General features: G+C 36.3%; 1 protein-coding gene, 1 long non-coding RNA gene and 1 pseudogene across 8 annotated transcripts; 2 read left to right on the top strand and 1 right to left on the bottom strand.

Annotated features, from left to right (window-relative positions):
* Positions 1 to 1,856: 1,856 nt before the first annotated feature.
* LOC147945794 (uncharacterized) lies at positions 1,857 to 2,565 on the bottom strand. The gene is made up of 2 exons (XR_015596754.1): positions 2,431 to 2,565; positions 1,857 to 2,352 (listed from the first exon to the last, which is right to left on the bottom strand). It is a non-coding gene; the product is annotated as an uncharacterized LOC147945794 (long non-coding RNA).
* LOC104780292 (ALBINO3-like protein 3, mitochondrial) lies at positions 2,251 to 7,004 on the top strand. 7 transcript variants are annotated; one of them, XM_019244608.2, is made up of 15 exons: positions 2,251 to 2,536; positions 2,616 to 3,120; positions 3,283 to 3,389; positions 3,507 to 3,634; positions 3,814 to 3,885; positions 4,061 to 4,162; positions 4,280 to 4,336; positions 4,492 to 4,557; positions 5,003 to 5,050; positions 5,666 to 5,845; positions 5,932 to 5,987; positions 6,099 to 6,216; positions 6,309 to 6,395; positions 6,478 to 6,587; positions 6,662 to 7,004. In XM_019244608.2, the coding sequence occupies exons 2-15, from the start codon at positions 2,789 to 2,791 to the stop codon at positions 6,828 to 6,830; spliced, it is 1,632 nt and encodes a 543-aa protein (XP_019100153.1). In that variant the 5' UTR covers positions 2,251 to 2,536; positions 2,616 to 2,788; the 3' UTR covers positions 6,831 to 7,004. The 7 variants fall into 7 exon arrangements, with proteins under 7 accessions (XP_019100153.1, XP_087366332.1, XP_087366331.1 ...); XM_087510206.1 differs by having other exon boundaries at positions 2,346 to 2,536; positions 3,270 to 3,389; positions 3,493 to 3,634; XM_087510205.1 differs by having other exon boundaries at positions 2,351 to 2,536; positions 3,493 to 3,634.
* Positions 7,005 to 18,212: 11,208 nt separating this feature from the next.
* On the top strand, positions 18,213 to 24,646 carry LOC147945793 (uncharacterized; annotated as a pseudogene).
* Positions 24,647 to 25,237: the final 591 nt, after the last annotated feature.

Here is a 25,237-nt window from a genome sequence, read left to right as displayed (position 1 = left end):
TGGTTGGGCAAACCGATTAACAGAGATAAAAAAAAAAAAAATTGATGGTCGATTGTTTGTTTTTTTCTTCCTCTTCCTCTCCCGAAAGACTCTCTCTCAAACTCGCGAATCTCTCAATTGGAGGAAATTGGAATCAAAGGAGATGGAATCAAAGGCGATGGAATCAGAGGAGAATCGAATCGGAGGAGATTTGGAATTCGGATTATTCTTCTTCTTCCTCCTCCTCCTCTGTATTTTCATTGTTTTTCCCCTCACTTTCTCACCGGAGAATATGAGGTGGGAAAGGGTCCGACAAGAACGACAACAAGTGGGTCTCGGTCAGTCTTATTCCGCCCCTGGTAAGAGGTGGGAGCACACTTGTAACACCCATTAAAGGAGGTAGCTTTCTCTACGTTTTCGGTGGCTATGGCAGAGATAATTGCCAAATCAATCAGGTCCACGTTTTTGACGTTGGGCAGGAGAAACTGAGCCTCGTGTTGTTTTCCGCAATATCGTGCAAAGGCCTCGACACAAAGCTACAGGTTTCTTGATTTACGTATACTTTCCCACCATTATCTGTGTTTAGTGTTTATATGCCTCTTAATTGCTTCCTTTACTGGATCGCTGCTGCTAGAGTTAGCCAATGGAGTCTAAAAATATGTTCAAAGTAGTAGAGCTGAGCTGCCTGAAGTTTTTGGCTGTGCTTTAGAGAGATATATATGACTATGCTTTAATCTTTCTCTGCTTAAAACTTGCTATGCTTCTAAATGCTTATCTAGATGTTTATCTCTATGTGTAATGATTTGGTCTTCTCTCCGGTACAGGTGAAACTGTTACTATTGTTGGCGACCTGGATCTTGGATTGATGAAGTACTTTGATTGCACTCGCTCAGGACCACGTTCGCCTTTTGACAGCAATGTGATTTATCAGTTTGAGATCATGGAATATGTAAGTATTATATACCCCTTTATTCAATAAAGAATTGTATTGTATGTATGATTTGTAAGGTCTTCTGTTCCAGGACTTTCTTCCGCCCATCTTAGCCGGTTATTATTATTTTTTTTTTCTCTTCTTTTGTTCACCCATCATCCTGCATGTTTGCTTTTGGATAATAAATTACACTCTGATATGTTCTTTTTCTGTTAGATTGTGGTATCACAAATGCCCCCATTTCTCTGTTTAAAGCTTTGTCTTTTGATTCATTATACTCATCTCATCGTACTTGAATGATTTTGATTTGCCCTTTTGAGGAAGGAAAGTATTGGTCTGGTTTTGAGTTGGTCCGTTATGATTTACTTGCTCTTACTGTGATGATGATGTTGCAGCAAAGCAGATATGGACTCAACCAATTATCAATGGCACACCTCCTCCTCCTAGGGACAGTCACAGCAGGAGACAACTTATTTTTTTTTGGAGGGTTTACGGATGCTCAGAATCTTTCCATGACCTCTATGTGCTTGATGTTGGTATGTAACTGAAGCATCATCATTAATAGCAATATCATTTAATAGCAATATATAATACTTATGAGGTAGATTGGCTTTGGTTTATAAACACACTTGGATAGGTGCTTCCCGTGAGCAAAACGAGGTTTGGAACATAGGCTCCCCTGTTCTGGAGGTACAATGGTTCGTAGTTCTGAGAGACCATTGATCAAACGGTCAGGGAGAAGCAAAGGAGTTGACAATGGCGGTTGGGATTGCGTTTGGTTCTGTTTTTCTTCTCACTCTTTTCATGTTAAGTTTTGGACAACTTTGGCAGCATTTCTTTGTTTTACACATTTTTCATGATGGAAAAATTTTAATTTCAAAAATCTATACTTAAAAAAGATAAGAGACTCAAAATTATATCCCACCATTGGAGGGGATAATTTTAATTAGGAGATCAAAGGTTCTTATTGTTAAAACAGTACATAATATATTCATTAAAAATTCAAATAGTACATAAGAGGCCAGTTCTCGGGTGATGTGCCAACTCTTGAATGGATACAATTTTTTGCAAAAGAGAAAACATTTATTTGTTTGGAAAAAGTTTTGTTTGTTTTTTATTTATTTTATCTTTAATATTTTTTGTTTCATGAAAATTTGGTATTGTATTTTGAATTTTAGTATAAGTTTTTTAAGTTTGCAATTTAAATATTATTTTTTAAAGTTTTAGTATAGCTTATTATGGATCTCTCAATGCAGATGCCATAACAACAATACATTGCTGAACTCTTATCCCAAATATGGTGCTAAATATAGTTTAAACAAAACCCAGATTCAGTTTCTATTGCTTCTGCTTGTTCATACCCAGTTCTACAACATTGAAACAAAAAAGCAGAGAGAGAGGTACTGACTTGGACCAAGAAGAAAGATTGAGACTAAGCTTTCCTGCGCAAAGAGAGATCCATACTAAGCTATACTAAGCTATCAAGAGTGAAATAGAGAAGAAGAAGCATGAGAGCTGACCATAGTCATTAGAATTGAAGGCGACGAAGTTGACGAAGAGAGAATTGTCTTCGTCGTTTTCTTATTAGGGTTAGAGGTTGTTTTGTAAATCCTTCAACAAACAAAGGTAGTTTTGTCATTTTCTATACATGTCGTATCTATTTAGTCGCTAATCGTTGTATTTAACTGGTGTTCTAATTTTCTAGCTGAGGCAAACGCAGCCTCATACCGCAGATAGTTGCCACAACCAAACGAACAAGAATACTTGCGTCAGCCGCAGCCGCAGCTACCTGCGGCAACCAAACGAACAGACCCATATCCGTAAACAGTTAACTTATCATATATCAAAGAAGGAACCGTACAGTCTTATTCACCGTAAATGGCATTTCGTAGGGTTTTACTCTCTCACCTCCGCCGATCTCGTCACACTTACTCCTCTCTCTCTCCTCACCATGTCCCCGCTCCGGCACATCGGTCAATCGCTATCGGTCTTTCCCAATCCCGATTCTTTTCCACTCCCCCGGACATGGACTCTGAGCTGACTCGACTCAGAGACGTTTCAATCGATGGATTTGGAAGCAATGGTCATGGGTTAGAGTTGGGCGATTTAAGCCAAGATTTGATCGGAGCTGGTGTGTCAAACTATGATTACTTGACTCGACCTGTGATCTCGTTGCTTGATTCTTACCATGACCTTACTGGATTGCCTTGGTAATAACAATACATAGTTATCTGCTTATTTCAGTTCAGATTGATGGAAAGTTTTGAGCTTTCACCTCGTAATTGACAAATCAAGATTCCTAGTTTTGTGTCGTTTTGAGGGTTTTGCGAAATTTATTAGTTTTGTTAATTTGCCTCAGATGAATTGGTCAGGTGGGTAGTGATTGCTTCGTCTACTGTGGCTTTCAGAACGGCTTTGCTTCCTGTACTGCTTCTGCAGCGCAAGCAAACGAAACGGATTTCACAGTTCCTTCCTAAGTGTGAGCATTTTGTGGCCCCAATATTTCTTTGATTGTTGTGAAAGCATTGTAAAATGAAATCTACTGTTCACTTGATAATGATTAGATGCTGGTGATTTGATAGTGGTATTTTTGTAGTACCGCCTTTCTGGCCTCCACAGGGTTCAGGAAGGAGTGTTATTGATCAATTTAAGCTTTTCCGGAAAGAAAGAAAAGCTATCGGGTGCCCTTCGTTTTTGTGGATTCCTGCTTATTTCTCCATCCAGGTGATACTTCATATCTTCTCGAGGAACTAGAAGTAATCTGATATTCCATGCCGCTCATAGTTCTGTAGAAATTTTGAAATTCTTAGTGAGTGTGAATATATTGTATCGAATGACATGAGATATAGTGCTTTGAGTGGCAAGAACTGTAGGCTTACTCCCTTCATTTTGTCGTCTGGCAGATTTCATGTTTTTTCTTGTGGATAACTAGCATAAGAAGAATGTCACTTACTCATCATCCTGGATTTGATTCGGTAAGTCACCAGCCAGTATATTGGGATCACTTAAAAGCATATTTTGAAATTATATATTGAAGGACTATTTTCTTCTTTTTTTATCTGGCCTTCTATCGTAATTCAGCCTATGTTCTGGAAAATGTCTTCTGCCTCACTCTCCTTTTGATAGAATCCCTTGTTCCATTGGTTGCAGGGTGGAGCTTTATGGTTTCAAGATTTGACTGAAATTCCCAATGGTCTTTATGGTCCACTCTTCCCCTTTTTAATTGCTGGTTTGCATTACACAAACACGCAGGTATATACTGTTGTTTCTCTTATTGCATTCCACATTACATCAACTAGAATAATTTCTGCTGAACTATACTTCCTGTTATTTTCTGCTTGTTTGAAATATATACACATTTTTCTGCAGATAACTTTTACAGCATCTTCAGTTCACAAAGTTGATAAGTTCGCGGAATTGGCAAAAGTGAGTTTTTCAACTTTGTTGTGCAGTTTGATAACAGGAAGTTGAACTGCCTGGCATCGAGTAAAACTACCATTTCTACTGAAAGAGGAAATATCTCAAATGTTCTTTATGCATGTTTCCTAACAATTGATGGTTGTTTATGTTTTCTTCTGCAGGCTTACAAGACATTTCTAAATCTTTTGACAGTTGCTCTTTATTTCCTTTCATTCCAAATGCCTCAGGTAGATTAATCTCTCATCATATACCCCCTTCTGAAGCTCACATATTCTTGTTTCCGGTTATGTTAGTACAAAAAGAGGTTCTAGCCAGATAGTCTTTTCCATTATCGTAACTGATACTGTTTCAGCGTAAGGTCATTCAAGTTTTCTTTGGACACAAAACTCGGATTTACTTGACGTATATTCCCTTTTTCAAACCTGTATTTGCGACTAATCTTGAAACTATGCCATACAAACTAGACCTTTTCCTTTTTTAGGAGTACGTGTTGTTCCATTGTAAACCTAGTGTCTGGCTGAGTTTTGTTAAGAGCTACTGCTATCAGTTTACTAGTACTCCCTGGAACAGCCATTTTCATTCCATTCTTTCTGTTGGGAATACTGTATTTTACATTGCTACCTGTTCAGAAGTTTCATTTCTTCTCTTTTTTTTTTTTAATAATTTTCTCAGGGAAGTCTGCTCTACTGGACTACCAATTTGTCATTCAGCATAGCTCAGGTTTGTCCTTAAGATTGCAGTCTAAGATCTACTAATGGTATTTGCCTTTTGATGGTGTGAAATTTATGGTTTGTATGATGTGGTATCAATTGGGATAAGCTTTCTCTAAACCAAAAAATGAGAGTCACGAATTCAGGCAAAACTTGAGATCATAGTTAAACTTAATAGATATAGAATTTTGTGAAAAATTGGGCAAATCAAAAAATTATTTAGGGTTTGTAATCTTGAATTCATCTAAACTAAAAACTCCATTATATAGTGGCAAGTGCTACTCAGCATCTGAGTCAGGGATTGATAATGCTGGTGTTTGACTTGAGGATCCGAAGCTTATCGTAGACGTTAGCCCTAAGTTACTGATAACTCTGTAGTAATTAGTTAAAAGTTAGTAACTCTGTCTAGGGAGATTGGTCTTTATGCTGGTTATGGGTAGACGAGTTTATAATACATAAGAGAAATTCCTCAGCCCTTGAATTCAGCACTAATGAGCAAAATAATCCAACTTTATCTCAGTTTTTCATGGTCTGTATCTCTGTTCACAACAACTCTACCTTCCCTTTTACATTAGATATATGTAAGTACCCTTTGGTCCTCTCATATTCTGCATTGGCTTTGTAGCAATCAATCCTCAACCATCCTGTTGTAAGTGCTAAGTTGGGTCTACAAGGAGACGACACTCTTCAGAAAGAGGCTGGGAATCCTATACTGACAAACATTAATGAACCGCAACTCTCTGATTCATCCTCGAAAGGGCGCTTGATATCAGTGCATAATTTAACCCCTAAAGAGTTGGTTGCTGTAAGTCGATGTGATGGATCGGGATGTTTTTACAGTATTTAATCTTCCACATCTTTTTTACTAATGTTAACAGCTTTCCTTACCAGCTTTCTGCCAAATACTTGTCCGGAGGGCACAAAGAAAAATCAATTCCGCTATTAAGGTAACTATGTAGCTAGGATTTCTTCTCATCGGGAAAAGCATATCCTTGGATCCGTATTAGTCGATGTGGCTGTTCCAGTTATTTAAGTTGTGTTTTTTTTCTTTCTTTCAGATTGGCATTAGAAAAGGATCCTGAATATCTTCAAGCTATGGTTATTCTTGGCCAGGCTTTATATCAGAAAGACCAGTTCGCTGAAGCTGCAAAATACTTAGAGGAGGCTGCTTCAAAGGTGAGATGACGATGTTCTTTGATTTTATTCTTTATGACATCTAATAAGAAACTTATAACCATATTAATCGGAGGTAATTATGATCCTCTCAGCTTCTTGATGCTTGTCCAACAGAAGTTGCGGAAGTCGATCTTTTAATTGTTGCATCTCAATGGGCAGGTGTATCCAATATTCGACAGGTGCATTATTGACACACTTTATGTTTTCACCTATCTTTTTGTACACGTTGATACTCAAAAGAATTATTCGCTCTTGGTTTAGGGAAAGACATCAGAAGGAATCACACACCTTGAAAGAGTAGCAAACATGGAAGAGCCTGAAGATCCCAAGAGCAAAGCTCATTACTTGGACGCATTGGTTCTCTACTCAAGGTAGAAAGATTAACAAGTAAATTAGTCTCAAGCGTTAGGTCTTGTGTAATGTGTTGACCATTTTGTGTGTTCAGTGCTATATTTAACGAAGGAAGGAGAGATGAAGCTGCAAAGTATTTGAGAAGAGTGGTGGCTTATGATCCATCCTTCAGTGAATTGCTGAAACAATGCGAAGAAGATGATACCGATACCGATACCATTCCCACTTCTTCTTCATCTAATTCTACCCACAAAACTTCATAATTTTTTTTGTTTCTGTTGTTTTCTTTCCTTAAACTTAACTGATTTTATTTTGGGGGTTGGACCATTAAAATCGATTTTTTTGTTTTGTGTTTTATAGATAAATAAGAATATGGATAGCTTTTTTTTTTTTTGACACCTGAAAGTATATATATTAGTGGGAAGGTTTCAGTGTTTTACAAGAGGAAACAAACCTCAGCCTCTAACTTCTAAAAGGCTCTAACCGTTAATGCCCATATGTGATCGGGCCTATACCAAAAAAACAAAAAATTACGACCCAAGAAACTTTACAAAGCCATAAAGAGGATTACACCCTCTCAGATTCAAAAGTACTACTTAACCAAGAAGGATGTCCAGCCGCTACATAAGATTGTAAGCGACATTCTTCAGTAACACTTTTAGCAATGAGAGTGGCTCCTTTGTTCGCTTGCGTTTCTTCATGAGTGAGTCTCCAAAATAAAATCTTACCCAGGACTCTCCATAACTCTGTCGCTTGATAACGGAAGAAAGGCCATGCTTTTGGTCTGAGAACAGCCCCAACTAGTTGAGCATCTTGTAAGGCAAAAATGACATGATTCATCCTGTGGCTGTTCATACTTTCCATAGCCCAGATAGTAACACACAAATCTGCCACATCTTTGGACTTAACAGCTTTAAAAGCTCTCCTGCTGTGTAATAACACATTCCCTGTGTCATCTCTTAACACCCAAGCACCTCCAACCAGACTATTTCTCTTTGACCAAGAAACACCTACATTGCATTTTGTCCATCCTCGAGGCGGAGGCTTCCAAACTTCTGTAGAGACAGGGTTTGGGGGTGCCAACGAGGCTATTGTAACATTATGGTCAATCGCAGTGATTGGCACTTCATTTAGAACAACTTGGACCAAAAACCACTCTTCTACGTCATGTTTGATCTTCAAGACTGATTCTAATGGGGAGAGAATTTTACCTTCAAAGAATAAGAGATTTATGTTTTTCCAAATTCTCCAAATGATCCAATGGAAGCGTTTTCTAACGGAACGAAGCCAAGATAAGTTATCCTTGTCGATCAAACGGTGATGAATGATGGAGAAAACGGATGCATCTAACATACCACCATCAGGCGATGGGTAATCAGATAATGCACATATCTGTCTTGATAAGGTACAGTTGAAGATGGGATAGCTTATTATCTTCTATTCTATTCAAAATAAGTATGTGTATACTAATATTATTATACAGTAAAAAATAAGAGCAAGTACATATTTATTTTCACATTATTACATGGCTTGATCCCCACATTAAGGTTATATTACTTATATATGTTTCAATAATTCTTTTATTATCGAAGAAAGGAAAATTTATTGCTTCAACCAAATGTTAAAATACCTTTTGGTAATTACGATATATGAGAATTTATTTGTCTTATGGAAATAAGATTGAATAATGTGTACCATCTTACACAATTAATGTAAACATTTAACAATTAGGGTTTGGTACTAATAACCTCCCTGCCTTTTGTCAACTAATTCAAATCCTTTCATACCATTTCCGACTTCTATTTTCACTAGTTGATCCGTACACTCACTATGTACTAAATTATGAAGTGGTCTATAAGCTCACGACCAAAACGTATTCTCTTTTCTTTTTTCTTTTCAAACAAATTTGTTCTTTGTTATGTAGAGAAGATAGTTCCTTAGAAAAGATAAATAACATAATAAGTTTATGTACTGCACATGTATGAACGTCAAGCTTAAAATCAATTTTATGTCAACAACTAGACTAGGAAAAAATTGTTTTGATTCGTATATTTTGATTAAGACATCTCAAATTTATAGACCAGATACACAAATTAACTCTCGACCTTTTTGGACAATTCCTTATTTAATCTCTATATATATTCAGGAATCATTGTGCACGTTGAAGATATATGGATGATCACATTCAGTCATTCTTATTTTGATTGTTCGTGTGTTATTATGAAATAGTTGAAACTCTCGATCCACTTTTTGTCTACTGTACTCACGTGTGGGATTTATTTTGTCAGAGAGAACCACACCAATTAAAGTACAACAGGCATTCCCACCATTCCTTGTTTCTCCATGTGTTCCCACGTAAATGCGTCCTCTCTTTTCCTTCTTTTTTTTTTCCGTTGAAGCCCATGAAGACGCATTTTTACACAAAACTTTCATGTTTTTGCATAGACATAAATCCGACTTTGCATTTTTATTAGGGAATTTTGTTGAGAGTACCATATTTGAATATTAACTTTTATATTCTACCATAGAAAACTCTTTTTCTTCTGTTCTACCATAATAGATATTTAAAAAAACATAAATACTTTCTCATTTATTAACAAAAAGTCAAGAATCCCCTATATATTAAAAAAGAAGCATTATGGAGAAAAAACTGATGTGTCGTCGTCAGAGCTTCGTACCCAATTTATTATTCGCCCTTAATATTCCATAAAATTACATAAATCAGTCACTGCTATATATATATATATATATTTGTCAACTGTTATTGCTATTTAATTTGTTTATATACACAATATTTTGCTCCTATAAATTCTAAAATTGGTAAATATTATTCAAAAATTGATAAATATTATCTCCTACATATTTTCAAAATTAAATTAATTTCACTATGTATTGTAATATAATAATATAATTATTTACTCATGTGAATTACGAGGAATGAGATTTTTTCGGGTCAAAAAAAATTTAAACGTTGCAATTAGACATATTAGACGGGTTTGATCGCTTGACAATTATAATTAGGTTATTTGGAAATTCTATGATATGCAATGGGATGGGTATGGACAAGTAGGCATGAACACAAGTATGATTACGGTTAATTAACTATCAGTTATGGTTATATACGGTTGTGGTTATTTGATGAAATGATACCGTTAATATTATTTGATGATATGATATGATTGATATTATTTATTTTCAATTGAATAAATGAAACTGAAACCGAATCCAAATTTGATTTAACACCCCTAAACAAACAGTTGGAAATGTTTGGATTAGTTTAGAATAATATACATGTAATATCACTTATCTAAATTATATCTTAAGTTTTTTTAAATATATATCACTCATGCAGATCTGAGTAGAGGTTTACTTGAAAATTTTCTAATTTTTTAAAAAGTTATGTAAAAATAACCCTCGTACCTAGTGCATCATTATACCCATGTCACGAGGCAATAGTGTACAATGTCTTTTTTTTTTCTGACACAACATAAACAAAATTATTTATATTTAGATAAAATATAAAATCATTTCATTAATTGTGAGAGTTTTTATTTTCTTATTCATCTCTTCCACACTGTTCGTATGTGAAATAATACGTTGTGGACATGTTATAAATATTGATAGACAATATTTTAAAATCATGTCCACTAATTTTGTGATATTATAGACAAGTGTCTCATCTAATTTCTAAGTAGCATGGACAACTATTGTGTATAAGTAGTCCATCAGTTCAAATGGAACAATAGACAATTTCAATAACTGAATACAAAAACTTGTCCACAATTTTGTATTCAGTAGAGAAAATTGTCCTCTATTTGATTGTGAAAAGTTTTTCATTTACTTGATAGAAAACAAATCTTCTATATATAACTATTTATTTCTAATTGTGTTATTTAACATAATATATATAAAAATAATTGATTAGACATTTTTAGCTGATATGTTGTATATATACTATTCCTCAAATCTTTTTCAATCGACAAGTTCTAAACACTTACTTATTCGAAAAGTTGTTGTCCTCTACTAGAATGCGAACAACTTTTTATTTACATGGTAGACATTATTATTCATTAGACTATACTCGACTACAAAAGAAGAACAACTGCAGTTTTAATTTTGGGATTTTTGGCATAAGAAGATAGAAAAAAAATGTTTTTGTATGTCTTGTTTTTTTTTGTTTTGAGAAGTGACGAGAGTAACAAAGGAACGAAGAAAGAGTTGAGGGTTATAAAATTAGTCTAACAAAAGATGAAAAGACATGACACCAAAAAAGCATTTGTTTCATTTATTTTTAAAGTTTTAACAAAAAAAGATGAAGAAAGTAATGAAGGTTAATTTCGTCATTTTAAGTTATTAATGTGGTATTTTCAGAAAGCAGTTATGCAATGTGGTAGATGTAACAAGAAAAGTTTTTGAATGTGGTAGAATTGTAAAAAAAACTCTTTTTATTAACAACATGCATTACCAGTGTTAATTAAGTTTGGAGCATATATATCTATATATACATTGTTGGAAACATTTATGAAATAAATCATGAAGTTCACACCTATTTACACAAGGAATGCCAATGATATTTAAATTTAATTTATAAAATTATTAAAATGATTACCCGATTTTCCAAAATCGGAAATGATATTAAATATATTAATTACTATTACAAATCTAATATTAAACACAAATTTCCATAAAACTCGGATCCTAATTTAATTATGTTGTATTTTTGGAAACATAATTATTATACTTTCAAAACGAGAAATATTTTCGCCGTAGTAATTAAGTTATACATAACTATAGTAAGAGACTAAATAGCTTTGGAAACATAATAATTAACGTAGTTATTTTCAATTAACATATAACATTCAATTAATTTTTCAAAATGTCTTAATTCTGATTTTTTAAAATACGTAAATAAGAAAAAGTTACATTCTCTAATATTAATATGAAATAGTTAAATTCACACAAAAAAATAATTGTGAGTTTTCATAAGGATGACTTTCATTGATAAATACCAAAGCTGTTATTATCATTAGCTATTTTGGATTAAAATTATTTTCAAGATTTGTTAATATCATAATTTTAAATTTTAAATTACAACATTAGCTATTTTGGATTAAAATTATTTTCTAAATTCGTTAAGATCAAAATTTTAAAAAGTTAAATTACAACAACCAAGATTTGTGCATTTTAAGTTAGATCATTGATTTGGTTTTCTATTTGTGGGTCAATTATATTTTAGAAGATATTCTATAGAATAATTGTTAATTTGTAAAAAAATATATTAATTGTTTCCACAAATATTTCTTAAATTTTTAGAAAATATTAGTTTTAAATTTTTTAGTTAAAACCTAACAACATACTCTAAACATCTCCTCCCCTATATATACTGATAATTAGTAGCTAAGATGTTTCAACTTTTTGTAATTTTATAACTTAGAAAATGACTATTTTTAATAATTTTTTTATTCAAAGAGTGTAGGTTTTATAAAATTATCTAAATTGATTTTAATTAATAACAATAATAGATGTGCATATAATTTGTAAAATTGTATATTAAAGATTACTGAACAAATCTTTCTAAGAAAATCTTTAAAAAACTATATAACCTATGACGACAAAAAAAATTCTAATTATTCATAAAGTTAAATTAACGATACTGTAATATTTTATTTTTGACTATTTGGTTTTCTAAATATTATTTCTGGATTTCAAAACAGTACACATAATAATATCATTTCGCATATATAAGAAAATTTGTGATTATGAGTTATAACTAATGATAAAACTGAATATATATATATATATATATATATGTGTGTGTATAAACAAATGTATATAACTTAATTTTTTAATATTTTAATTTAAAAAAATAGTTCCACTATGTAACGCGAGTTAAAATCTAGTGACATATTAATAATTAACACAAATACTTCATATTGATATAAAAAAAAGGAATTTATTTTCTTTTATCACAAACTACTAAATTATGTGTCTTATTAAATTAGGAAAAAAGCTAAATAAGTATAAAATACATATATGAGTATATATATATATATATATATAAACAAATTAGGTCATTTTAAAATTATAATTTAATTAAGAAATATGAATTTAAGTATATTACAGATTGAGAAACGACAAGTGGACGACTTTTCTCTTATAACTATATTAGTAATAAATATTAAGTTGATAGAAATTTTTTTCTTTTAGAAAAGAAATTGTTGAAATTTGTTTTTTTTCAAAAGAATAGAAAATAAGATAATCCATAAATAAACGAAATTGAACAAGCTACAAGTCTTTTAACAAGTAAAAGACACAAAAAAAAAAAACAAGAGAAAATCTTTTGCAAAAAAAAAAAACAAGAGAAAATGTTTTGCAAAAAAAAAAAAAACAAGAGAATATATGATGATTTGACGTTGTCGTTATTTTCCAGGATGTAGACAAAAGAAACAAGACTTTTTCGCCTTTTAGGTCTCCGGAATCAAAAGCCAAAGACAGTTTCCGAGAAATTTTTTGCGGTTGTCTTATTTGAGAGTCTTATGATAAGACATGAAAAATAAATATTTTCACCAATGTCTTTGTGCAATATTGAAATCAAAAGTTAGGCATGACTATTTTATGTGTTCTTTTTGTCTAACCTCGCATTTTTAACGACATACCTAATCTGTATAAACTGAGATATTATTTTGTGTATCCTATCTACATCACCGATACGGCTGCCATCACCAGCCGAGCATATTGTTGATTAACGTTCGTCTAAGTTATTTTTGATTTAGATATCAGAATTGAAGTTCATGCATGTTATTTGAATTTCGTGTTCGCTCATATTGAAATAAGCACGGTTTATTTGTTCGTAAAATACATACGGTGAAAAAATTCAGTTTAACATAGGCTTTTTCCCATCTAGATTCAAGTACAATAATTAGTTTTACATAATATTTTAAATCTTTAAAACTCTATTCAAAACTTAAACCAATAACCCCCACTTATATTAACACGTTTTATTAGTTAAATAATTTACGCATTGAGTAAAGGATTTGCTTAAAAGATAAATATAATAAAGTTATTAATTAGTACACATGCATGTAACTTTAATTAAAATATCGATAGACACAATTAGGTGGACACGAATTAGTTTATGTAGTACTAATGAGCTGTTTGACCACTTGGAACAATTAGTCATATGTTCACTACTTTTGCATATAAATGTTTGAACACTTTACCACTTTTACTGATACATGAGTATCTGTAAAAATTTGAAGACATATTGAACGTATTCATGCATGTTTTGAAACTGAATTTCAACCCAATTTCTTAGTCTTTTGTTCACTCTTGGATTACTGTTAAGAGGACCACACCAACACCTATCTATCTCACACTTAAACTTGAGTGCCTTTTAGCACGCATTTCTAATGGTTCTCTTCCACCAAATTAAATATCCTTCATTACGTGAATCGAGAAGCTTTATGTTTCTTACGGGGAGGGATGCACATTGGTGAAAGAGTATATTGCTCAAAATTTTGACTTGTAATTTTTTTCACTGTCGACGTCGGTCAAAAGGATTAAATCCACATGAGTAACAACAGACCAACCCATGGGCATTATTACAATAATTAAAAGTAGCGGTGTTGTTAAATATTTCTTGAAATTTTTGTATTGAAAATTGTAATGGTTTTTTTTTTTGGGATAGTTGTCGTCTCTTCGACTATATATATGGCAGTAGATGGATCTACGCCAAGAAAAAACAGTCAGTGTCATAGGAAACACTACGAATGCTTTCCAACGATCTTTCAACGTTTGAAGTAAAAAAACACTTGGGTAAAGGTTAAAAACTGTAGTATATGTTTATGTTTAATGTATTTGAGAGTGATTATATTGATCTCTCTAGAAAACTGAATCCTACCAAAGATAAATTGGATTCCGGTAAATGATTCTTAACTTTAAATTATACTGTAAGACTGTAGTTGGATACCAAATGATAATTAAATTCAACAATCCGAGAAGCCACAACTGTCTCCTCCCCATTAATTCACCGTATTTTATGAATGGCTATGGACATATTTGACTTGTTGAGTTATAGAGACAAATGTCAATATAGTGATTATGGAGGTACTAGTATTAGATACAATCGACGAACGATCGTAGAAAGTTATGAAATTAAAAAGTTTTAATAAAATATCAATCATAGTGTTTAAACTTTAAACTCATAAGTTATGAATAAAATATACGACAACCTGGATTAGTCGCGAGGTTTGAAGTACGAGAATTATAAAGACGTTTATTAAAGATATTTTTAGGGTATTCCTTTGTAATCAACAGCAACATTGTTTATGAATTATGTTTACGGATTAATTATAGAAATAGACATTTTTTTTAGAATTTTATAGATTTAGGATCTACTATTATCCGGACTCTCAAAAAGAGGTATTTTAACTGGATTAAAATAACGAAATTGTCCATATTTCCACATAATCCTAAACTCTCTTTTTCTCTCTTCTCTCCGCCGTGAACAAGTTTTTTCAAACTCTCAATTCCACTCTCCGACAGCTCGCATATGTCCGATCACCGACCATCTCTATGAACCCTTTCTACTGAAGGTTTGTCGGCCATAAAGCATTAGAATCTCAGGCTATTGGATCTCGTCGCAGATCTGAAGTTCAGTTATAAAAAGCTTCCTCACAACGATTCATCCTCTTTGGCTTCCAACGGCGGCGACGAAGATATTGATTCCACCTTGGTAATGGTTACTTTACCATCGTTTTGTGCTGGTGATTTACCTACTAATTTTATTCAGGATTTTTCTAATCATAAAACATATAATTTTTAGATATGGATTAGATTTGGAGATGAATTGGAAGTTTTAATTCAATTAGTGTTTATAATTGGTTCCCTTGGATTCTCAAGATATGATCTCCTTAGGGTTTAGTTTTACTGAATTCATTGAATTCGTCAACCTCCGAGATGATGTTAATGGTCGGAGAAGAAGTAAGAAAGACTGAAAGAGATACAGAGAACCAAAAGATAAAATTGTAAAAAAAATGCCTAATCTCATAAGCATGACAAAAGTTCATAAATTCTAATATTTGACTCAACAAATGCCTATTTCTGTAATAATCCCATTATGTTTACCCACTACCTAGTAATCCAAGGATTTTACTATTTTCTTGCATTTCATCGTTTATATTGATAATCTTTATGGTCAATATAACCCCTATGATTATAGTAAATCTGAACCTCACCCTATCCACAATTCGAATTAAATATTAATTATTATGATTTTGTAACCGTATAATAAAGACCGTTTACTTTTCATAATACAAAAATAATTTTAATTTCATACATATCAGGACTACTTGACTATTTAAGTATTTATTTATCGAAGAAGTCTAGAACGACTTACGACATATATAATTTATTGAGCGGCATGATAACATCTTTTTCAGTAAGAAAGAGTTTGTGGGGACTAATACTTAAAGAAGCAAATTCATGAAATAACGTTTGAGATTAATTAGATCAGCGCTGAACTGATGCCAAAAGGCCCAAAACATAGCTCATACAATAAGAAAATACATATATATATATATATATTGATGTTTCTAACATAATATAAATCACCTCAAACAAAAACTATTAGAAAAGTCATGGAGCTGCTTGAAAAAATATTGATTTCCTACACAAACATGAAACCCTAAAATTCTTCAACCGATATGTATATACACGACTAAATTTATTTATTTATTGATGACTAAAATATATACAAAGACCGATACGAATTAGTTATAACCGTACATATTTTAATAAGACATCCAATATTTAGATATAGAAAGATACAAGTAACGAGCTCTTGTGTGAACCTAATGGACCAATTAGCCTAACATTTACTATTCGTGATTCTTAATGGTTTTACACTTGTACTTTTGTTATTGGCGGCCTTCCTTTTTTTTTTTCTTCTTCCTGTCAACACCATTTAGTTGTTCTCTTCATTGATCAGTACTGTTAAGTGATCACGTGGTAACTGAACTTGATTAAAACTTTCCACCCGATTTAAGTCACTCTTGGATAACTATTTTAAGAGGACCACACTAACATCTATCTCACCCTTCTTTGTTTCTTTGCTTTTGGTTCCTGCTCCTTACAACATTTTGTTTTGTTCGCGAAAACCAATTGACTGACCTTTTTTCTTTTTTTGTCTCGAATAAGTTTTCTGTTTATTCCTGTCAAATATGAAATATCTTCGACAATATAAATAACAATATATTTTTCAATAGCTTCTATATTATATTAATGTAATACTTTCTACATCGATATAGTTAAAAAAATTATCAAGTGATATATAAAGTTGTGGTTTTTTTACCGATTGCCAATTTATTTTGAATTGGAACCCCATAATTGAACTTTAATTTAACATGATATGAGAGTCACCCGATTGTTGGACCAATTTGTAGATGTTGTTTCTACATATGTCCACACTTTAGATGGTCGTGCTCAGCGTGAAGAGCGGAAGAAGTGGGTATTAATACGTCTCACATCGGTAATTGAAAAAAATATCAAGTGATATATAAAGAGTTAGAATTTCTCCACTCATTACCAATTAGTTTTGAGTTGGAAACTCATAATTAAATCTAAATTTAACATATATAATGTATCAATTTAAAGGAGTTCGTATATTATGAATAAAGGACTTTGATGTATATATAATTGATAAGATGTATAGAGTCAAATTCGATGTTCAAAAAGTAATCGATGAGTTGGAGTATTACAACTCTAAACTTAAATCATAAACTCTAAACTTTTAACACTAACCCCTAAAACTGAAAATTTTACTTTGGAAGTAAAAACAAAATGAATTCTTTCTTCAACTTGAAAAGATTATATTTTAAATTTTTCAAAAACTTAAATACATCATCATATCATTTCTACACAATATTTTCTGCTTAATTACAGTCATTGAGTAATCGCACGGTGGCTTTATAATTCAGCATCTTTAAATTGTTCGATTAGTATCTAACAACTTTCTAAATTTCTTGTAATATTGAGTAGGTATGGATATCCGTATAAAGTATATCCATTTTTTCTTGTCTATGTGTCAACTCTCAAATACGTCTACAGAATCATCAATAGAGCGACATCATAAAAACAATATTGTTGGTACCACGATCCGTCAGCTTGGATAATGGATTTGGACCCAAGAAAAATAGGCTGGATGGGCCGGAGTACAAAAGGGGCGGCCCATTAAACCAAAGCGGGAGAAGTGAAGTGAAAAGGATAACTGCAAGCTAAGGTGTACCGGAGCTTGGAGGGCGTTCAAATTATCGAATTAAACTACATTAATGGAGTGCGAGATTTACGCCGCTGATTGATTCAGTATTAACTGTAATAGCACTATAAATAAGAGAGGAGAGAGATGTTGTAAGGGGGAAGAAACGATCACTTCTGGCAATAAGAATTTACTTTCACCTCGCATATTATAATTAGTCTCTCTTTTAGTTCGGAATTAGAACGGTGATTGGCATCCTCGCTCAGAATTCACTCTGGAACGAAGGCTAAAAGCTTCTGTTCTCACATTTGGCGCTAGAAGGAGGCTTCCATCACCTGTACTCTCGCTAGTTCCGATTCTACCTACGATCCCAAACTAAACAAACACCTTCATGGCTAACGAATCCCCCAACCAAGTGACCTTGGATAAAATCCAGAAACTTTTGCAGGATTTGGCCGAAAAGACAGACCGTCAGCAAACAGCCTCCGCTGCTTTATCCGAACGCTTCGACAGCCTGGAGGGGCAGATCTCTATTCGCTTGGAGACGATCACAAGCTCCGTCGCTGATCTTTCCGCCTCTCATCGTGCGTACGCCGATCGGGTAGATCTCCTTTCTTCCGAGCAAAACCCGTGGCGACGTCCTTTAGATTTCACTGGCAACATTCCATCATTCGCCTCGCAGCCGGCAGCGGCAACGGCGACCCCGGGGAATACCTTCCCACCTCATACAGTCTCTCAACCAACACCACCATTGGTCGGTGACAGTCATACCCCGGTTCAAATCGAAGTCGCTGGATATTTGAAGTTCCAGTTCGGATCCCTCCCCCAGTGGGAGGAAACCTCCGAGAGAACTTTACTCCAGGTTTTTCTTCCAACCTCGAGTTTCATAGAATGCAAAGCGAGATCTGAGACATACGATCTCTGATGCACAGTGCAACCACTTCGGCACCGGACATCTCCCGAGTAATCGAAGAGTCAAATCGAACTCCTTTCTCCAAACAGGTGCCCGAGTTCGCGTCAAGGACACTGGAAAAATAAAATTCTCGAGCTACGAGGGGAAAGGGGACCCGACAACTCACCTCAAAACTTTCTTGCTGACGGCTAGCCGCGTGGACCTCGAACCGCACAAAGCGGACGCTGAATACTGTAAATTGTTTGCAGAGACGTTTTGCGGGCCACCTCTGCTCTGGTTCGCATCCTTGGCAGCTGGCTCCATTAACAACTTCACGGAGCTATCAACTTCATTTCTCAAACAGTACTCTAGCTTGATTGAAACAGCAGTAACGGACGCCCAACTCTGGAACTTGAACCAAACTGCCGGAGAATCACTCCGCTCATCCATCACTAAATTCAATGAAATTCAAGTCCAGATTCCAGGGCTTTCGGATTCAACCGCCTTGGCTGCACTAAAAACGGCCTTTGGCATGAGTCCCGCTTCCGCGAAGAGCTAACCGTAAATCAATTCCCTACCATCCAAGACGCATTACATCAGGCCTCGAACTGGATAGTTGCAGAGGAAGAGAGGGCAGTCGCAGCTCAAAAGCATAAAGTAGCCACCAAACCTCAATTCGAAGTGCCCGCCAAAAAGACTCCTCCATCCACTCTGAAGCCCGGACCATGAACTTTTGCTGTGGACAAGTATCCACAAAAAGGTTCCCCAAGAAATTCACCATCCAAACCACCATTCTCACCGCGCACCAAGAGCGGGGTGCTCCCAAGCAACAAGTGGGTCCGGGATGAAAATGCGTACTACGAGCTACATAAAGCAAACAGACATTCAACCCGGGACTGCAAAAAGCTGATGCATCTCCTCGTGGAAAAATTAGTGTCTGGCGAAATGCCAGACGTTACTATCAGTGAGCTCGATCAGAAAGCACCATTTGAGTCTAATGAGGAAGCTCCACCACAAAAGAAACCAAAGCAAGCTCACAGTGATGCAGCTCCCAAGAAAAGAATAGATGTCATAATGGGAGGATCACGCCTCTTCCGAAACTCCGTCACAGCAATAAAAGACCATTAGCGGAAGCTCATGAGTCCGCAGCCTAAGCTAATCAAATTCACTGCGAACGATATACCCGTAGTCACCTTCTCGGAGAAAGAAACCGAGGAACTAAGTACTCCGCATGACGATGCATTCGTCATATCATTGGATGTTGCAAATCACGAAGTATGCCGGATCCTGATAGATACTGGGAGTTCAGTGCATTTAATATTCCTAGAAACGCTTAATAGAGTGAGCATCGGAAGAGAACATATTGTAGGACCACCTTCTCCACTAGTCTCATTTACGAGTGAGACGTCGATGTCATTGCGACAATTACATTACCAGTTTCTACTCAAGGCGTAGTGAAAATGGTGGAATTCACGGTCTTTGACCGACCTGCGGCCTACAATGCTATAATGGAAACACCTTGGCTTTTTCAGATGAAGGTTGTAGCCTCAACGTACCATCAGTGCTTTGGAAGCCAAAGGACGGCTAGAAGTTGCTATCTGGCGAATCACAAACTTTTAGTTCAATAGCAACCGCAGCTCGAGGTCACAAAGAATCCAGTTCGGAAGCAGCTTAAAGGTGACCTCACTGAGTCAGTTTTTATTAATGATAAGTTTCTAGACAAGGAAATCAAGATCGGAGCCGGACTTGGGAGCGAGCTCCGAGCCAATTTGATCTCCTTTCTAAAGGAGAACATTTCCACATTCGCGTGGTCCGTTGGTGAAATGCTCGGGATCAGTTCGGAGGTCATTTCACACGAGCTGAATGTAGATCCGACGTTCATGCCGGTAAAGCAGAAGCGAAGGAAACTCGGTCCTGAGCGAGCTGAGATCGTTAACAAAGAGGTAGATCGTTTACTGAATGCAGGTCAAATCCGTGAAGTAAAGTACGCAGAATGGATTGCAAACATGGTGGTTGTAAAGAAGAAGAATGGGAAGTCACGGGTTTGCGTTGACTATACCGATCTGAACAAGGCATGCCCCAAGGACAGTTTCCCACTTCCTCACATTGACAGGCTAGTCGAGTCAACCTCGGGACATGAAGTAATGTCCTTCATGGACGCTTTCTCCGGTTACAACCAAATCCTCATGAATCCTGAAGATCAAGAAAAAATCGCATTCATTACGGACCGCGGGACTTATTGCTACACAGTGATGTCATTTGGATTGAAAAAAGCTGGAGCAACCTACCAGCGTCTAATGAATTGGATATTCGAGCAGCAGCTCGGAAAAACCATGGAAGTCTATATTGACGATATGCTGGTAAAATCCATGGAAGCCAGTTCGCACCTGGCAGACTTGAAAGTTTGTTTCGACATCCTGAACCAGTTCGGGATGAAGCTTAACCCTACAAAGTGCACTTTCGCGGTCCCATCCGGGGAATTTTTAGGTTACATTGTCACAGAGTGGGGAATCGAAGCTAATCTGAGACAAATCAACGCTTTCTTATCCATGGGCTCCCCGAGGACACAACGAGAAGTACAACGTCTCACCAGACGAATCGCAGCTCTTAATCGTTTCATCTCCCGGTCAACGGACAAGTGCCTCCCATCTCCCGGTGTGGGATACGAAGTGCGAGGAAGTGTTTACTGAGCTGAAAGCATACCTATCTCAACCTCCGGTGTTGGCGAAGCCTAAATTAGGTGAACCACTTTTCCTCTATGTAGCTGTCTCGGACAGCGCAGTGAGCGGAGTATTAGTTCGCGAAGAAAGAGGGAACCAGAGGCCGATTTTCTATGTCAGTAAGTCATTTACAGGGGCAGAATCCAGGTATCCTATGATGGAGAAGCTGGGCCTAGCAGTAGTGATATGATTCTCCCAAGGTGTCAACACTCTAAGGTGGTGAAAGGGATAAACTTTGCATCCAAGAGACTGTGAAGTCTAAAGGATGAAAGGATGTGGAGCGAATGGTCGCACAAGAGCTGCAGAAGACTCCTGATATACCGGTGGATCGATTCTTTGGATATTACACACCAAAAGGGATCGACAACTTGCTGGATATGACAAACCAACAAGGAATGGATAGAGAGATGGATCAAGAGACGCCATAAAGATCTGTGAAAGGATCTATGATAAGTCTGAACCAACCATGAACATAGATATGACACACCATGAACATGGAGTTCCAAAAATTACAAGATATCACATCTTGAAAGAGAGAAACTTCTCTGATTTGTACTCAACAACAAAACATATTTTTTATTCATGAATTAAGCCTCATTATAAAGAGGAGATACAACAATTTCCTATAACATGCAGCAACTTGGGAATGCAGCAACTTGGGAATTGAAATTCAAACTCTAAAGTGCGTGTAAGAGAGAGAAAACCACATAAATAAATGATGCTTTGAGAATGGGAGAAAATCTCTCTTTTCTTCTTGATTTTGGGTTGAATCCACTCTGTTGGGTTTCTCTGATGGACCAGGATTCTAGAACAATTTGGTTCGTAGCTTAATTCAATATGGTCTGGTCAAAATCCTCCTTTTAATGGGCGTATGTCTGAATTCGCGTAAGCTGGAGATCACCTGTTTTGTAAATTGCGTAACTCCTTCATCTGAACTCTGTTTGATCTGATTCTTCTTCGAGGAGTTTTGTAATTGCGCTGATCACATTCTCCAACTGGTTTCATGCACAAATTTCTCGTGTTTGAGCAGATACGCATCAAACAATGAGCACATGTCCTGACGCTTCCCATTATCATATCAAGTAGTTACTTCGGCAAGAAAAATACGGCCTTACTTTCAATCTCATTTGATCGTAATCCTAACGACACAACCACTTCGGACGGTACTACATAGTGAATATGACATTGAATTCTGAACTCGAACTTGTGCTAAGCCCCAAGTGCTGGCAGATTTTCTTATAGAACTCTCTCTCGCCAGTTCAGTCGAAGATAACGTCGAGGTCCCATGGACGTTGCACGTAGACGGTGCGTCTTCCAGAACAATTGCAGGGATTGGGGTTTGCCTCACCTCCCCTACAGGCAAATTGTTCGAGCAGTCGTTCCGCCTAGCATTCAGTGCATCAAACAACGAAGCTGAATATGAATCTTTTCTCGCTAGCTTACGCCTCGCAGTAGGGATCGGTGTCCAAAACTCTGGGATTTTTTTGATTCGCAGCTGGTCACTAACCAGTTTCTGGGCGAATACGAGACAAAAAATGGACGCATGGAAGCTTACCTAGCAGCAGCCCGGGAGTTGGCAACAAAGTTTGACGATTTCGAGGTCACTAAGATCCCACAAAGTGAAAACTCCGCTGCAAATGCCTTAGCAGCGCTAGCCTCGACTTTGGACCTCGCAACTGCCAGAATTATCCCAGTGGAAGTCATCGAATTTCCAAGTATACGTTTAGAGAGTTCGCATGCGATAACCCGGGCAATGAAGAAAAAATTAGCTGCCAAAGAAGTGGTTCGCAAGACTATTTCTGACCCTCCACCATAAGTGACTCGGCTCCCATCACACCTACTTTGGACATTATTCGGTCTCCTACGATGGAACAAGACTCCATCCGAATTCTGGACTCATCTAGCCCACCTACCACCAACCGAGCAGTTCTCCCGTACACACCTTCGAGAAATACGGACACCAACTATTGGGGGCAGGAGACTGGCGGAGCCCGATCTGGGCTTACTTGGAAAAAGGAGAACTCCCAGCTGATAAGTGCGCAACTAGGAAGCTCAAAATTGTCAGTGCACAATATTGCATCTACAACGGAATACTCCTACGCTGAAGTGTAGTTGGTCCTTATCTAACGTTTGTCGCCGGTGAAGAGTCTGTGGCATTAATATTAGCTGTTCATGATGGTCCCAATGGAAATCACTCCGGATGGCGGACTTTGGCCTTCAAAATCAAGAGACAAGGGTATTTCTGGCCTACTATGGTCGCCGACTGCGAGGAATACTCCCGAACCTGTGAGAAGTGTCAAAAGCACGCTCCATCAATCCATCAGCCAACCGAACTCCTGTCTTTGGTGTCTGCACCTTACCCGTTCATGAGGTGGTCGATGGACATCATTGGCCCTTTACATCGAGGACCAGGAGGAGTTCAGTACATGCTGGCTCTTACCGATTATTTCTCCAAATGGGTGGAAGCAGCGGCCTATGCAAAAGTGACAAGTGAAGAGGTAGAACAGTTCGTGTTGAAAAGCATAATCTACCGGTACGGCATTCCTCATGAAATCGTCACGGACAATGGCCCGCAATTCATCTCCTCGTAGTTCAAAGGCTTCTATGCGAAATGGAAAATACGACTCAACAAGTCAACTCCTCGTTACTCGCAAGGTAATGGGCAAGCCAAAGCAATGAAAAAAGTCATATTAGCTAACTTGAAGAAACGGCTCGACTCTCGCAAAGGGCGCTGGCCGGACGAACTGCAAGGCGTACTTTGGGCAATTCAAACAACAACTCGCCAGACTACTAATGATACACCTTTTTCCCTAGTATACGGAGTTGACGCTATAGTCCCAGCTGACATAGAATTACCCGGAGTTCGTTCCACGATAAATCCACTTTGGGCTACGGAGAATGAGGAATTTCTACAGGATACCCTCGATATCATAAATGAGCGTTGGGATCAAGCCTTAGTTCGGATGCAGAATTACCAGAACGCCGTTGCCCGATATTATAACTCCAAGATCCGAAGCAGGCCTTTGGCAGTCGGCGATCTAGTCCTTCGGAAGGTCTACAAAAACACCGAAGAAAACAATTCAGGAAAATTGGGAAGGGCCATATAAGATCACCTGCGAAGTCCGGAACGGCGTTTACCGACTGGAGGAATTAAAAGGGAAACCTGTGCCGAGGTCCTGGAATTCTTTACATCTCAAACGTTTCTACACATAGTTCGATTTGAACATTGTATCGAACTACGATTGGCTTGATCCCAAAGAGGGTACGTAGGCAGCCCAATTTCAGGTCCAGCTATCTTTTTAAGCATTTGTGCACTTTGTCATATCTTTAAAACCGAAGTCTCACTTGGTAATTTTAAAACCGAAGTCTCACTTCGTATCTTTAAAACCAATGTCTCACTTCCTATCTTTACAAACCAAAGTCTCACTTCGTAATTTTAAAACCAAAGTCTCACTTCGTATCTTTAAGACCGAAGTCTCACTTCGTATCTTTACAAACCAAAGTCTCACTTCGTAATTTTAAAACCGAAGTCCCTTCGTAACTTTAAAACCGAAGTCTCACTTCGTACCTTAAAACCGAAGTTCACTTCAAATCTTTAAAACAAAACTGAAATCTAACTTTGTCGCTAAAACCGAAGTCTCACTTCGTACCTTTAAAAACGAAGTCTCACTTCGTCAATCTAAACCGAAAAATGTACTTCGTACTACAAAGAAACAATAAGTTTTTATTCATTAGTGACTTCGCAAAACTGGCGCGGAGTTCGCTCCGCTTTAAACCGAGGTCTTACTTCGTTTTAATTTTAAA

This window comes from Camelina sativa, chromosome 4, assembly GCF_030686135.1.
Source record: "Camelina sativa cultivar CO46 ecotype springtype chromosome 4, ASM3068613v1".
NCBI lineage: Eukaryota > Viridiplantae > Streptophyta > Magnoliopsida > Brassicales > Brassicaceae > Camelina > Camelina sativa.
The sequence above is the reverse complement of the archived record's forward strand: the minus strand, read 5'-3'. Positions and strand labels throughout refer to the sequence as shown.